The sequence below is a fragment of the Lytechinus pictus genome, chromosome 3 (genome assembly GCF_037042905.1).
Source record: "Lytechinus pictus isolate F3 Inbred chromosome 3, Lp3.0, whole genome shotgun sequence".
Lineage (NCBI taxonomy): Eukaryota > Metazoa > Echinodermata > Echinoidea > Temnopleuroida > Toxopneustidae > Lytechinus > Lytechinus pictus.
Genome location: NC_087247.1, coordinates 60120383 through 60135979, shown reverse-complemented (window position 1 = coordinate 60135979; position 15597 = coordinate 60120383). Strand labels below are relative to the sequence as shown.

At 32.2% G+C, this 15597-nt stretch overlaps 1 protein-coding gene across 1 annotated transcript in view; it reads left to right on the top strand.

Annotated features, from left to right (window-relative positions):
- The window catches only part of LOC129255448 (tenascin-X-like), a 101709-nt gene extending 86993 nt beyond the window's left edge, over positions 1-14716 (top strand). The window contains exons 43-51 of the mRNA XM_064097501.1: positions 1012-1171; positions 1503-1648; positions 2567-2683; positions 3384-3599; positions 3885-4032; positions 7114-7190; positions 7594-7807; positions 11371-11444; positions 13544-14716. Of these exons, the coding sequence (XP_063953571.1) occupies positions 1012-1171; positions 1503-1648; positions 2567-2683; positions 3384-3599; positions 3885-4032; positions 7114-7190; positions 7594-7807; positions 11371-11444; positions 13544-13551 (1160 nt within the window). The 3' untranslated portion in view covers positions 13552-14716. The remainder of the gene's footprint in view (positions 1-1011; positions 1172-1502; positions 1649-2566; positions 2684-3383; positions 3600-3884; positions 4033-7113; positions 7191-7593; positions 7808-11370; positions 11445-13543) is intronic.
- Positions 14717-15597: the final 881 nt, after the last annotated feature.

Sequence of the window (15597 nt, the reverse complement as noted above, 5' to 3'; positions counted from 1 at the left end):
TGAGGCCTTCTTAATATACCTGCTGAATTAAATGTAATCAACCATTGATTCGCAACCACCTTTGTGAATTTTGGCCAAAGAGATACGGTAAGTGTGACTTAAATTACACTTTTCATTTGAGTAAGTAAATCAAATACATCATTTGATTGGTCAGATCGCTTTCATGAGACAAACACTACCGCATTAAATATATTATGTGATCTCTTACTTGAGCATGATTTTAAGTCACATTTAAATTGCTTTACCACTACCAGTTTTTGTTTAAGTTTGAAGATGGGGGTTTCTGCATGTAGGTTGTTCTGTATGCCATTTATTTTCTATGAAGAACCTTGCCAAGTCTTTCAATCAACTTTTGTCAATATTACTGTACATAATAGATATTTGGTTAGTATATCTTCATTTTTTCAGTGTCCTGACATTTTAAAACCTTGGTGATATCTTTGGTGATCGCCATGAAGATTGAGTGTGTTACCCTAACACTCATCTTTTGAAGATTTTTAACTATAACAATTTTTGTTTCAGATCCAATGTCGGTTCAATTTCAATAGGATAGATGAGTGTTTTTGCTTCTTTGGATCTCTAAACCAAAGTAGCAATATATCATTATTTGTATATACTTATGATAATCCAGTTATAATCCTTGTTCAAAACTTAAGATGATTCTCAATGGACCTTAAATAGAATCTTCCATTACTAAACCATAAATTGCAGTTAGCATTTATAGATTCCCCCCTCCTTTGAGTTATATTATTTTCTGTTGAAGACAGATTATATTTCCCCAAGTTATATTAGTCGGCAATGTCATACTCAAACTCTTCCTGATAAATCATTGGAAAAAGTTAATACTTGTTTATTAGAAATAAAGGATTCACATTAATTGTACATTCTTTCTTAAATCTTGACATAATTTGGCTACAAGTCACGGATGATTTCTTTATTTGTTTTCAATGCTTGGTTAATACAATTGCAATTCTATTGAATCATTTCTGAATCAATTTCATATATATTTAGATGGTCCCATTCCCCCAATCAACATTATGGCTGAACCTATATCACCTGAGGCCATCTCTGTTTCCTGGGATTTCCCTGTTGAGACTGGTCCACCTCCAGAAGTTGGTGGTCGTCGTCCAGATATTTATTACACTGTCCGAGTCAGCAATCCAGAAACAGGGTAAACAATTAACTTGATTTCAATGATTTAAATGTATTTAGTTCGTAAATTTTTCTTTGTTGATTATAAATTAGAATATATAAATACATTTTATGTTTTAAACAATGACAAGTAAATTTATGGAGGACAGAGACTACCATCATGAGTATTATTAATTGTTAGCAATAAATAGTTCTTTACTAAGACTCTGCTTCAGGCATGATATTTTTAGAAACAATGCCTTTTTGTTCCTATAGTCCCCTATGCAAGAAGACAGATTAGTAATTACTGAGAATTTTTCTTTTCTTTTAATATCTTATAATTGATCTGCATTGTGTAATTGTTTTACCAGAGATCTGTATGCCAATTCAAGAGAAATGACAGCTGATGTTGAGGGACTAAGACCAGATACTCTCTATGATGTTCAGGTTGCTATGGTGTACAATGGATACATCAGTGATTATGGAGAGAATTTTGCTGTCAGAACGTTTAGTGATGGTAACGTTAGATTTTAACATCCCATGTTTAAAATATATAGGCTATCAATGAATTCTGATTCATGTAATAGTAGATATTGTTCATATGGATAAAAAACACCCAGGTAGAAAAGAAAACTTCGTAAAGTCATAAAATTAATTTTGATAATTTTAGAGTTGTTTTAATAGATATATTTTTCATGTGTTATATGAAAAAGGTAGCTCATGATATCACCAGAAGAGCCATTGAAATTATAAATATTATGTTATTTCCCATAGCAGCATCATTTTAGGTATACATTAGACTTTATTTCCCTAAAGTTTGTTTGATTAAAAAATATGTTCTATGTTCTAACCACAAAACCTAGGACCTGCCTTCATTTTTCTTCATGACACAATTTTGTAATTGATAGGTACCAAAAATATTCCCAATATTTTGCATGTATTTTTTCAGAAGAAGATGGAAGAAGATGTTGCTCTAATCTTTATTCTGAAACACATTGTTGTTCAAGCAATCCACAATTTTAGTTGATTCTTGACAGGATTGTTGTTTATATGAAATTCTTACCCAAACCAAGCAAAATATGAAAAACCAAGTTACCAGGTGCAGATCTAGGGGGAGGGGGTTGGAAGGTTTGTGCAATCCCTGTAAAATTGTAACCCCAACCCCTTCATTTTGGAGTGATGACCAAACACCCCCCTTTTTTGCTTGATGAACTCTTTGTTGTTGTTTTTTTCCCCAATTTTTTGGAACAAAACAATAATCCTGGAACTGTGACTGGTTACCCTTGTTGTATTAATATACTCAAGCCTGAACTTCAATTTTCAGACAGTGACAGTATTCCCACAGTAAAGTAGTCTTTGATTTTTTTGCCAGTTTCAATGTTATTGTTATAAGTTGTCGCTTGATATGCCTTGAATTAATTCATTTTTCTTTCAGTTGATCCTCGTTCACCCCAGTTCCCAACAGTGACCCAAGTTTTATTGGAGTCTCCAGATAATGTTCATGCCACTTTCAACTGGCTTCCACCAAGGGAGGATGCTGATAATATTAGAAGTAAGTAAAATAACATAATTTATTACTTTCTAAGAAAGCTTTTATTTGTTTTACAGTATATTATCCTTTCATCTAGAATTAGGAAAGACTTTAGCTGGGTCATGTTATTCAGTGTGTATTGTAGGCACATCATAAATGCTACAAGTAGTAAGACAATGATTTTATTTTTTTTTAAGAAGAACCACTGCAGTTATTAATGATGAAACAATAAGATTGTTGGTCCAAGTATGTATATAGGAGTGATGATATTATGATCAGTTATTTGTGTCATGAGGTCAAATATGTCATTACATACATTGCTAAAACTTGTTCTCGCAATGACTGATGAACTGTTTGAGGATCAACTTGAGGATCTGATCAGATTTAGGAGTCATAAGGTCAAAGGTAACAACAGAGGTCATTATTAACTTAAGAATCATTTGTGGATTCAACTTGAAGCTGGGCTCATGTGTGAATATGGGAGGTACATGTATAATAATCTGATTAGATTCAAGTTTATGAGTACAAAGGTCATAGATGTTATTATTTGAAAATATTGGAAGTAAGGTTTGTGATATCTGGCAATGGTGGAGATATCAAATTCACCTGCATACAGCCAGGCTTAGAACACTCATTTCTTTATCAATTTGTGCTTTGAAATTGAATGAAAGGATCATACTTATTTACCAAATTTTTATCCCTGAAATGAATCTACTCACAGCATACAACACAGAATATACCTTGGCAGAGGATCCAACATTAGAGGACACTGTGTGGGAATCAGTGAGCTCTGATAGAGATGATTTAGGTGTAGTAATATCCAACTTACCTACCAATGGTGTTGTTCACCACAGAACTCAACCTGTCTATCAAGGAGGTGAAAAGGGACCTTACTCAGTCATACAGTCTTTTAGTACACCGGTTGCTGAGAGACCAAGTAAGTTTAGCCAAGGCATGATGGTGATCAGCTAAGTTACTTACAATTTACAAGAGGAAGAAGATGAAGGAGGATGTGGAGAAGAAAGACAAAGAAAAGGGAGGGAAATATATTGGAAGTTGGAGCATTATTCCTTCCTATAAATTAATCAATAAGTGTGATTTAGTGTGTTATGATTTTCTCTGGCAAGAAAAACCTTCAAATTTATACTGTTGCAGCCGCTGCATTATTTTTTTTAAGAAATCAAAGGATAATGGTAATATAAATATTTTTTGCTTTTTATAGCCCCAGAAGACCAACCTTGTCAATCACATGAGGATGTGACACATCAAAGGATCAATCAGATAACAGAAAGAACAGTACCACCTCTTGGAATGCCTCTTCCTTACTGTGATCAGTTCTTCTCAGACTTCCCTTGTGTCTGGTCACCAGTGTAAGCTCACTCTTTTATTTTCAAGAAAGTATTACAGTCTATTATATCTGTCTGCCTCACTAAATAAAAAAACCCATCAGCATTCAAACACTTCCCAATCTATTACAATTCCATTTGATTTGGATTCACCCTGTACTATTGAAGTTCCCAATTTTTTTTAAAGAAAGTCTGACAATGCAAAATATCAGAGCTGTCTGCCTCAATAGATTAAAACCCTATTACCCTACTCCAATAGATTATAAAATTCCTCTTTAAATGAATTGGAGTTACCCTCTGCAATTTAAGTCATACTATCATTGCAGGCAGCCATCACTGTGTTATAAAATGCTAGTGTATACTGTGTAATTAGAAAAGTTTTGTAATTATAAATCGTAACTAAGAATCTGTGTCATATTTTGACCTGCTTGGAGCATTGTATAGCAAAGAGAATACAAAAATAAACCTGATATTAACATTTAAATACATAGCATCTATCTTATTCAATGATGAAGCACACACATACTTGCTTCAAGGCATTTATTTATGATAGCGTCAAAATAGGTAGAAAATTACCCTTTTGCTTAACCCAGGAATCTTGTTTTTAACACCATACTATCCTTAAACTATAATTTGACCTTTTTGTATGGGCCAAGTTCTATGCCTTACCTTGACTAATAAACTACTTGCTTTTTTCACACAAATTCAGTAATCAGATATACCGTAGCCATTCATGAGCGCTTATCTTTTATTTGACAGCAGCGATGGCTCTGTTGCCTCTATGGCATATGGAACAACGTCCTTAGAATGGCCAGACTCCTTTTCTCATGATATCTCTTAACCTTGGACATTCAGGCCTTACACTGCAATTGCCAGGCTAACCCTGCTATTTTGCAGTGACAAAATAATGCCATACTCTTAATGACATTAACCCACTTTTCAAAAATGTTGTGAGAATAGAAAGTAGACTAAGCTTAACCCCAGACTATAGATAGGGCTAACTTGCCATTTAGCCTTACCTAGAGTGAGTCAGTAGAAAATATCCCATCAGTTTGAAGTTATCTTGTCTATAGTATGAGCATTTAATTATTTATTTATTGATATGTCCTGATAGAGTTATTCACCTATATTCACATATTTTGGAACCATTTCCATATGGATCTCTGTATGCACGATTGAGTACGAGACATATTTCCATAATTGCTAGGTGAAGAATGAAACAAAAAGTCTAAAAAATGTTAGAAGGTGCGTGCAGACACCTGCTCATCCATCCACACACAGACCCACCTCCTCCATACCCACACACACAAACACACACACACACACAACATATCACCTCTCCTAAACATATGCCACCACCCACCTACCCATCCACACTCACACACACACACACACACACAATTGTCAATGGCTAATTATAAGTAACTGCTTCCAAATCAGGCAAGCCATTTTGAAGGTAGGTATAACAATAGGACAGTTGTCCACTATTCATCAACAAAAGACATAACCAATAAGATAAGGGAAAGTGCCAAAATCTAAACACTTCTTTTATGAAATAAGTGTTTAGGAAGCATATGTGTGGATGGATGAGTGTGTGCAAGAGAGGTAATGTGGGTGAGGGTTTATGTGAAATGATGGGTAGGTGTCTTTCTGTGTGCACACAATTACTTTTATCACATTTTGTTTCATTCTTCACTCAGCAACTTGGGGCAACTGAGATTTTACCATGTTCTGGAGATCGTCTTGTAGTCAGTTATGCATGCAAAAATCATATGAAAATGGTATTAAAATTTGCAGGGAGGATAATTCTACCAATTCGATAAATCAATGATTAAATGTTCATACTTCAGACAAGACAACTTCAAACTGATAGGATGTTTTTTCTGACTCACTCTGTAGCACAGGGCTAAGGAAAATTTTGCCATAGAGAAAAGGGTAAATGTAGATAATTGCCTTGCTTAAAGGTTTTATCTAATAGGATAGGCAGTGATAGATATTTATTTTGTAAATCACAATTGATTGATTTTTCAATGTATTTCTTTTTTAGTTTAATAAATTCCATTAGTGGTGTTTGTAAGGGTCAGGGGGAAAGTGCCCAGGGCCCGTATTCCATAAACGAGAAGCTTTTTGCTTAAGTTTGAACAATTTGTCTTAGCATTTTGCTTGTCTAAGAAATCTTCCCTAACGATATTCTATAAACTTTAAGACATTTGTCTCAAGTTAAAGGATATGGCTAAGCCAAAGTCTCAAATTCTATGACGTCATGAGAAAATGTGACGTTACGCAACTTTTGTTGCGAACGTAACAGCTGCTCCGCGGTAAAAAGTCTAAGCGTTTTATGTGTTAAAGCAAAAATCGCATCATAACGAATATCAAGATGGAGGCTGAGAAAAAAAGGAAAGCCAATTTCACTGAAAGAGAGAGGGAAGAGATTGAGACCCAAGCTCAATTCACGGATCACGTTTGAAGATAAAGAAAAGGCGTGGGCCGATCTTTGCCTTAAAACTAAAACAATTAAGACAACTCACAACTGTCTTAAAGTTAGGACAAAATTCTTAGTCATGTTTTATTTATGAGATACAGACTCTGCAGTTTTAAGAAAAGTTGCTTAGCCATTCATCCTATATCTGTCTTAGTTGCGCAAAAACTCTTAGCCAAATTCTAAGACAAAATTCTTAGCCAATTCTTGATGGAATACGCGTTTTGGCTAAGGATTTTGTCTTAGACAGAAAATAAGACAAAATGCTTAGATTTTTTACTTAAGCATGCTTATCTCGTTTATGGAATACGGGCCTAGGTGCCACTTTCGAGGGGGTAAAAGATGATGATGATTTCATATACGATTTTTATGAAGCCATTAATGAATAGCCTGTGAACTGCTAGGGTTTATTTAGAGATTCTTTTTTGGATTCTGATAAAATGCTCATAAATAAAATCAGTATCAAATGGTTATCGTATGTATTTCATTGTATTTCAAAATTTCCTATGTATTTCTTTGGGGTTTTTTTTTCCTATGTATTTCTGAATGAATATCCTTACATGTATAATCTTATGAAAATCCAAAGAAGCTACTGATATTTACAAATGATTTGTTTATTTCATTAGATGCATCTGTATACCACGAGGTACCAAATCACTAGGAGCATTACCCACATCTATCCGACCAGCAAGTGGTACAGGATGTAAGTTGATAGGATTTATTTATTTTCTTCTGTTACATTTTGTAATCCGCAAAATGTTGATCTGTGCAGAGTATTTCAAAATTTCCGAAACAGTTATGAATATTCATTTGGCATGTGATTAATCAATGTGATGTAAGTTCAGTGCTATCTAAATATATTAATGCATTGTTCTATTGATTATTGGAGTAAATTGTGTAGTAACCTTAAGAAAGATAGAGAGACATTAAAACATCAATGATAATTGCTTGGAAAAAGCAAATGACATACATAGTTTGTAAGGAGGTCCCATACAAATATAAACAAAAGTAAAAAATTAGATAATTTGAACCTATACAGTAAAGATTAGGTGAAGATAAAAGTAATCAAAATATTTATGGATATTCTTTTTTATATTGAAATATAGGTTCGTCGACCCAATTACGAGATGACCCAGGTGCCATGTACCGTGATGAGCCTTCTCGGGCATCTAATGAACCTGGTCCTTGTCGAGCTGTATTTGATGTGACTTTGGAAGCTATCAAAGAGAGTCATAAGAATACTGTACCCCTTATGGCTTCCTCATTGCCAAGCTGTAGTGAGGATGGTTATTATAACAACATACAGTGTATGGGAACAATGTAAGTTTTATTATCCTTCTCTACAGTGCCTATCAAAAAAAGTTTACACTTTGAAAAAGCAGTGGGAATTAAAAGATATACAACATGTGGGTAATTTTTTCACATATAATCTTGGGTTTGGGTCTCATCTATCCAATGAAAGTAAAAGTTTTGACAGAATGTTACACTCGAGTGAGCACTGTCCTTTTTTGTAAAGCTCGCAGAAATCTGTTTGCGCAGAAATGCTTGTTTTTACACTGTGTAAAGGGAAAAGGGCGAAATCAAACTTACCCTGCGAAACATTTCTCATATATTTCCCTTGCACTTTTAGTCAATTGAAATAAAACGGAAACATTCAAGTATTTTGTAACAATTTTGCCACCCAAATTGAAATTTCAACACTTAGTAAGCACAGCCTTTACCCTTTTTGTGCCAGCTGGATCTGAGGACATAACTGAATCTGAACAAAAGTTTATATAAAAAATCTCCAGCATTTTTTCACTAAGTTTTTATCATTTAAAGTGGGTTTAAATTTCATTTTTCATTTAATACTTGTTTCTCCACACTTTTCCCAAGCTTGACAATGATTAACAAAATGAAAATAAAGCCTAAGCCATTTCATATAAATCACAGCTCAGTGTAAAGCAAATATCGACACGATGGCCTCGGTGTGTGAGGGAGTGGGGTGGGGCGCAATGCACTCCTTGAAGTATTTTGGGCAAGGAAACAAGTTTAAAAAGGTAAAAGATATCTTCAAATCAAGTTTACTAGCTAAATTCCACGTGTTCTTCATGATTAAGGTCTACTTTTATTCACATAACTATTTCAAAGTTCTGTGCAAATCATTTTTCACTAACTTTTCTAAAGTGGTGCACACTCAAGCGGAAATATTTTTCAACATTTATATCGCTATTTGCTTAAATTGATCTGTACCAATGTTAAAATGTGGAAAAATCTTCAGGATATTACAAATGTATAATTTTACAGGATTTTTTAAAATAAAAAAGTGTAAACTTTTTTTATTCGCACTGTATTTCATATTCTTATGTTTAAAGTGGTGATTAACCCTGATGTAAAATTGCTTGATAAAAAACAGATTAACAAGAGAAACAAATTTCTGAATTTGCTGTGAAAACTTGTCACAGAACATCTGATCAATTAATTTACGTAATATTGTTGTAAAATATGAACAGCTCCACAATTTTCATGTGATCTGAATTTCGTAAAAATTTGAATCCTCAGAAAATTGAGAGTGATATTGTTTGTGTTTGAACATATTATCAGCCTCATCTTGTCATACCTGCTTCTATTAGGAAAATAGTTTCAGTCATCATGAACCATTCAAAGTAGAAATTAATGGCATTTATATTTACATGAAATTTGGGAAAGGTGCTTGCATTTTAAATTCTAATCTTATTATTTTATGTTTTTGTCAAACCCTGAGCAATATCTGGCCCTATTTTATTTCTACTTTTACTATTATCAACTTATTGTTAGTGTTGTGTTGTAGTCGGATCGATATAGCACTTTTGCTTTTAACCAGATTTAAATGAGACAAATCAATGCAAGATGTAGAGTTCATATATATTTCAATTCAATTCAATTCAATCTTTATTTCGCAAAATAAGATAAAAATACAAAGAAACATCAAATAATGTGATTAGATAATAAAATAAATTGCGTGGCTTTCCATGAAGGTTATAAGAAACCTGTAAGGCTGGATCGCCAAAACATAGTAAAACGACAACAATATTGAATTAAAAAAAAACAGAATGTCATATCATTATAGTAAATACAATGTAGGAAAAAGGAGGAAAAAAACAACAACAAAGAATACAAAAAGACACGAATCGAAGGAGGGGGGGTAGATATGGTACAAGTAATGCATAGATATCAACTGCGAAAATTAATAATCATTTACTAGAAAATTTTTGTACTGTTTTCTAAAGGATGATATAAATTGTGAATTAGTTATTATTTGGGGAATCTCGTTCCATTGTTTGGGACCTACATAACTCAATGATTTAGCTTCGTGACTAGACTTGATAGACCATAAATGAAATTTATTGGAAGAACGGGTATTATGATTATGAACTTGATTATTGTATTGAAAAAGATCTGAAAAAGGAGTGGGTAACAACCTCTTCTTGTACTTATACATAAATATTGCGAGTTCTTGCTTATTAATATCATATATATTAAGTAAAGACAATTTCTTAAATAAAGGTGCGGATGGTGCTAGGTAATGGGAATTGGTAATTATTCTTAAACATTTCTTTTGAATTTTGAATATTGAGTCCAATTCATATGAGGTTACATTGGTAGCCCAGACAATATTGCAATATTTTAAATAAGGGAAAATTATGGAAGGGTATAGAGTTATCAAATTTTTATGAAGTAAACTATGCTTAAGTTTGTACATTAAACCAGTATTCCTACTTATCTTATGTAATACATTTATCATATGGTACTTAAAATTCAAAAGATTATCCAATGTGACACCTAAAAAGTTAATGGAATTACTTAATTCGATACGTTTATTGTCGATATAAATGTGAATATGAGCGTTGTCAATTGGATTATAATTATTAGATTTGTCAGTATGGGTTCGTGTTAAAGATTTATTTTTATTAAAATAGATGCATCTAGTTTTATTGATATTCAGGGACAACTTATTTGCTTTCAACCAGTCGGAAACATTTTGGAGTTCATTGTTCAGGATGTGGATGGTATTATTTAAATAATACATATTTATATTTATTTAAGATTATAAATAAGTTGATGATGATGATGATGACAAATACGGTAGTCAGTCTGATGGTGACTGTACTCTGAAGTATATTAAATAGACTCTGCAAACTGATGTAATATAAAATGTAACTCTACTGGAGCTCTAAAACTTGATCTCTAATCTATCTGCATGCTGGAACCAAAATCTAAACTCCAATCTCTATTATCTATTCTCTAAGCAATCTCTATTCTATTCTTATTTGGGTTCAGAAGCGAACCCTTTTTATACTGGTCTGGTGAAGACTCTCTACAGCCAAACAGGTGTTGGTCAGCCTTTGACGCTTGACCAAAACGATATGAAGTCATTACTTTACTCTGAATTGAGGGAGTTGACCTTTTAGGGAGAACATGAAATGTAGTGAATGAGAAAACCATAAAATGTGTGCATCAGAAGTTTAGCTGGACGAAGAATGAGTAATACTTTCATAAGAAAGTTGAAGTTGGTAAACAAATAGTCTCCTGTTATACTTCCTATAGAAGTATTGATTAAGTATTGATATATATTATTGGATATGTGAGATATGTCTTATCATCACATAACATTAGGGTGAACCTCCACTTTTAGTCTACTTTTTTGAAAAATTAATTATCATACAAAAAATGGTTATTCATCCTGTTCGTTTTCAAAGTCAGCTTTGCTGCTATATCAAATAGCATTAATGCAGGTGAAACTGCAAGACACATTACACTTACTCTTTGTTGCAGAATATGTTTTTACTTAGAGTTTGATTTTCACCAATGATCTTATCTTAAGATGTTTGAGTTACTTCTATATCTCCTTTAATCTTACACAGGTGTATGTGTGTAGATAGGATGGGCCAACCAACTGGTAACATGACTGAAGTTTGGAATGTCAAGAAACTCAGATGTAAGTTATCAAATATTTTTTATGCACATACCACGTCAGTCGTGTTAAATGGTATTGCAATCGTATTCATGTTTTGCATTATATAACAGGTATTATGTATTCAATCTGTTTGTCAAGTTGCGCATGACCCTACAAATGACTGTATATGTCAAGCTAAACAGTGTATGAATCATCTATTATTTCTACAGCTAGAGTAGAAATTGGCAAATACTGTTTACCATTCTTACTTCTAAAATTCGCTTTTAGTGCACAAAGTCTTTAGTTTTAGTTTGCCTCATTTGTAATGAAACTGAAATTAAGTAATGAATTGGTCAAAACTCAAGAAGACTTTGTGGTGTCAACTTTGAGCAGTTATTCTAGTCCTGTGTTAGGTTGTGCTGACTTTGATTGATTGATTGATTCATTTATTTCCACACTTCATAAAAAGAACAATACAGAGTAAAGATGGTATTACAAAATACAGTACAATATATTCCGATGCATAAAGAGAACATACACTACACAAAACAATATACCAAAATATGAACAATACTTAAATCAGACAAGAAGAGAAACAGTATATGTAAATGTGGGGGATCATTTAAAAAGTTAAAAACTTATAACATAATCCCAATTTTGTCAATAAAAGTTTGAGTTTTGCAGAGAAAGACTAGAAGAAAAAAAAGAAAAAAAAAAAATGAAAAAAAAAAATGAAAAAATGTAATTGAGGTAACTTAGTCTAGGAAATTAAAGTTTTTGTAGAAGAAATGTTTTAAGTTTATATTTAAATACATTAAGGGATAGAGAACTTTTGACATCTTCAGGGAGACTGTTCCAGAATACAGGACCATTATGAATTATTGACTTTCGGGATAATGATAATTTCCCACATGATACACGGTAATCAGATTTTCTTCTAGTATCATAATTGTGAATATCAGAATTTTTACAAAATAAAGAATCAAAATTTATTGGAAGTAATTTCTTATAGTATAAATACATAAAGATACCAAGATTGTAACTATATAATTCATACACAGGCAATATTTTAAACTTAAGAAAGAGTGGAGCAGTGTGAGCTCTAGAACTAGAATAAGATATCATTCTGATTACTCTTTTTTGTAAAACTAAAGTTCTATCTAATAAATATTTATTTGAAGACCCCCAAACAATAATTCCATAATTGAGATATGACAAAATTAAAGTGTTATAAAGCATTAAGAGAATATTTTGTGGGACAAATTCACGTAATCTATTTAAAACACCTATATTTCTAGAAATGAGGGAGTTTATTTTGTTAACATGACTTTTCCATTTTAAATTATCATCAATGTGAATTCCAAGAAATTTTACACTCTCCACCCTTTCTACTTCAGTATCATTAATATATAATTTAACAGATTTTTTATCTACATTGTTTCTACTGATGATCATAAAATTTGTTTTCTGAATATTCAAAGCTAAATTATTAACAGAGAACCATTCCTGTACTTTATTAAGTTCAATATTCATATTTTGTTGTAAATAACCTATGTCACTGTGGCTAAAAAATATATTTGTGTCGTCAGCAAAAAGAACAAATTTTAATAAATTAGAACAGAGATGAAGATCATTAACATATATAAGGAAAAGAAGAGGACCGAGGATTGAACCCTGCGGTACGCCTATTGATACTTTCTTGAACGAAGAATGACATGAATTATAAAGAACAAATTGCTTTCTATTACTTAAATAATTGTGTATTAATTTAAGGTTGTATTATTCAAGACCCTAGCTGCAATCTTCAAGTTTTGATAGGACAGTAGCTAGTCTTCTATAAAAGTATTAATTGGGTATTTTGCAACTTGAGTGTTGGTTTTAGGGTTTAGCTCTGTAATAATCTACCGGTATTCAAGTTTTACATGTATAACAAGTGAATCAGTTTATTTGGAGAAAACTTTTTTTTATTAAAAAGAACAAAATCTTCACATTTCATTATAGGCGATAAAACAATGAGGGATGCCAAAAGGATGTTATAGTAGGGTTCCCACTTCAAGACAGATACATAGCAAGATAGATGTTTATCAAGTTGCATGAATAACTTTATAGAAGTGATCTTGTTTCTTGTCTTTTTACCACAGGTGCATAGTGGGGTTATTGGTTTTGCTGACAGAGGTGCCTTATCTTGCCTCCTGGAATCATCTACCTTCACCCCTCTTCCATTTCAAAGAATTGTTTTTTATATTACAAGCTGTATAATTTTTGGTAAATTACAGGCTACAGATGAAAAGGGAGTGGGTAATTGTATATTACAATTACCATATCATGCATGGTAATTTTAACTGTACAAATTGTACTTGATGAAACGTGTGATATCATTCTGTTGCTGTGTACCGTACTACCCGTGGTGGTGATGATGATGATGTGTTTAACTTTTCATTTTGAAATTTACATAAGTGCATTGTTAACAGTTTCTTCCCACATAATAATGGTGCTTGAAGTTTTATTATTAGTGTGAGATATTTTTACCTGCTTTCTTCATTCAAGCCTCTGGGATAAATTTTGCTTTATTGTTAGAATATTCTGACATCATTGCATATAACATATGTTGTTAATCACACTTTTTTCTTTCAAAGTAGTATTTGAATGAAATTAAGATTGTATTACCATTCAGTTTTTAGCAGTAATCTCCAAAGAAAATAGCTAGGTACATAGGGTCTGTACGTAAGGTCTGTATTTATATTACAACTACTAGATGTTTCTGTTCTATTAAAACCACCATGAATGCTGAAATGATGTAAATGTTTACATGGACAGGAAGACTAGTCTGTCCTGAACTCTAATTGTCATTATATTTGTCTTTTATATTCATATTAGACCATCAGATTACCAATCATTTGCTGTTCAAACACAATATATTCCTAGCAGTAATTATGTATGAACCATAAATTTATTTTTCCCTTTCATTTTCAATCAATGATTGGCAACTATAGATAAATTGTATTTGATCACTAGATATAAGCTAGCTTTATTATGTGTATGCATGTGCTTGAAAAACCAATGTCACAATAATTAGAGTAGGACTATGTATTCTTTGTTAATAAAATGCACTTTCTGATAAAGAACTAAAAAGAAACATTTGTATGGTTGATAAACTACCTATGGTTCTAAGAAGAAATTCCTTGATATTTTGAAATAAATAAGATTCCTTAGTATTATTTTGTAGTGTTCTTTAACATTCTTTAACTACTGCTGTATGATGAGAATTCAAACCCTATTCAGACAATAAACACTTACATGTAATATAAAGAAATGTCGTCTGTTTCTTTTATCCGTACTTAAGCCTATCTTTGGTGTTAGTAAATCTCCCCGAAAGTGCATGTCACTATTACAATTCATTACTAGATTACATTAGTGCATGTTCCCCCCAAACAGCTGTGGCATGAACGATATAAACTAAAAATGTGTTTTATTTACATCAAAATTTTATTTGATTGGTTAACCAATCAAAATGGAAAATATGGGTATTTTGTCTTATTTATATAAAACATCTTCTCAAGCAGGGAATGGGCTTAGAATTTCAGGATATAATCTTTTTCAGTTGCTGTTTGATATCAAATTACTAATATGTAAAGTAAGTGCTCAAATGGCAATTTTCAATAAACACAAAAACATTACAGAGAGAAGGCTAGATTTAAATTCAAATCCTGATTGCTGGAAAAATGCCATGCATATTCGAGTTCTAATGGGTTAAAATGGATTCAATGACTATGCTTTTACAATATTGAAATGTTCAAAGATACCAAAGTATAGTTCACATTACTGACCCTTTATCAAAACTAGACGGGTTTTTAATGGCTTAAATTCACAAAGTTGATTTTGTGGTCTGAAACCCTGGTTTATGTAGATTCCATTGATGTCGGCACATATATTTAGTAAAACCACCATAATGAAGGCAAACTTTTGACATTGATGGCATTTAATTCACGTTTCTGTATTGATAAGTTTACAGTTTATGTAAATTAACTAACCAAAGCATTGGGTGTTCTATTTAATGTTATCTTATGAATTTAGTGTGCTATGAAAAAAGCATGCAATTATTGATGGACTTATTCTCAGTATTCATGTTGAAGAAATTACATATTTTTTAAGAAAAATTGAAAAGTGAAATCTGCATAAACCATAATTTCAAACC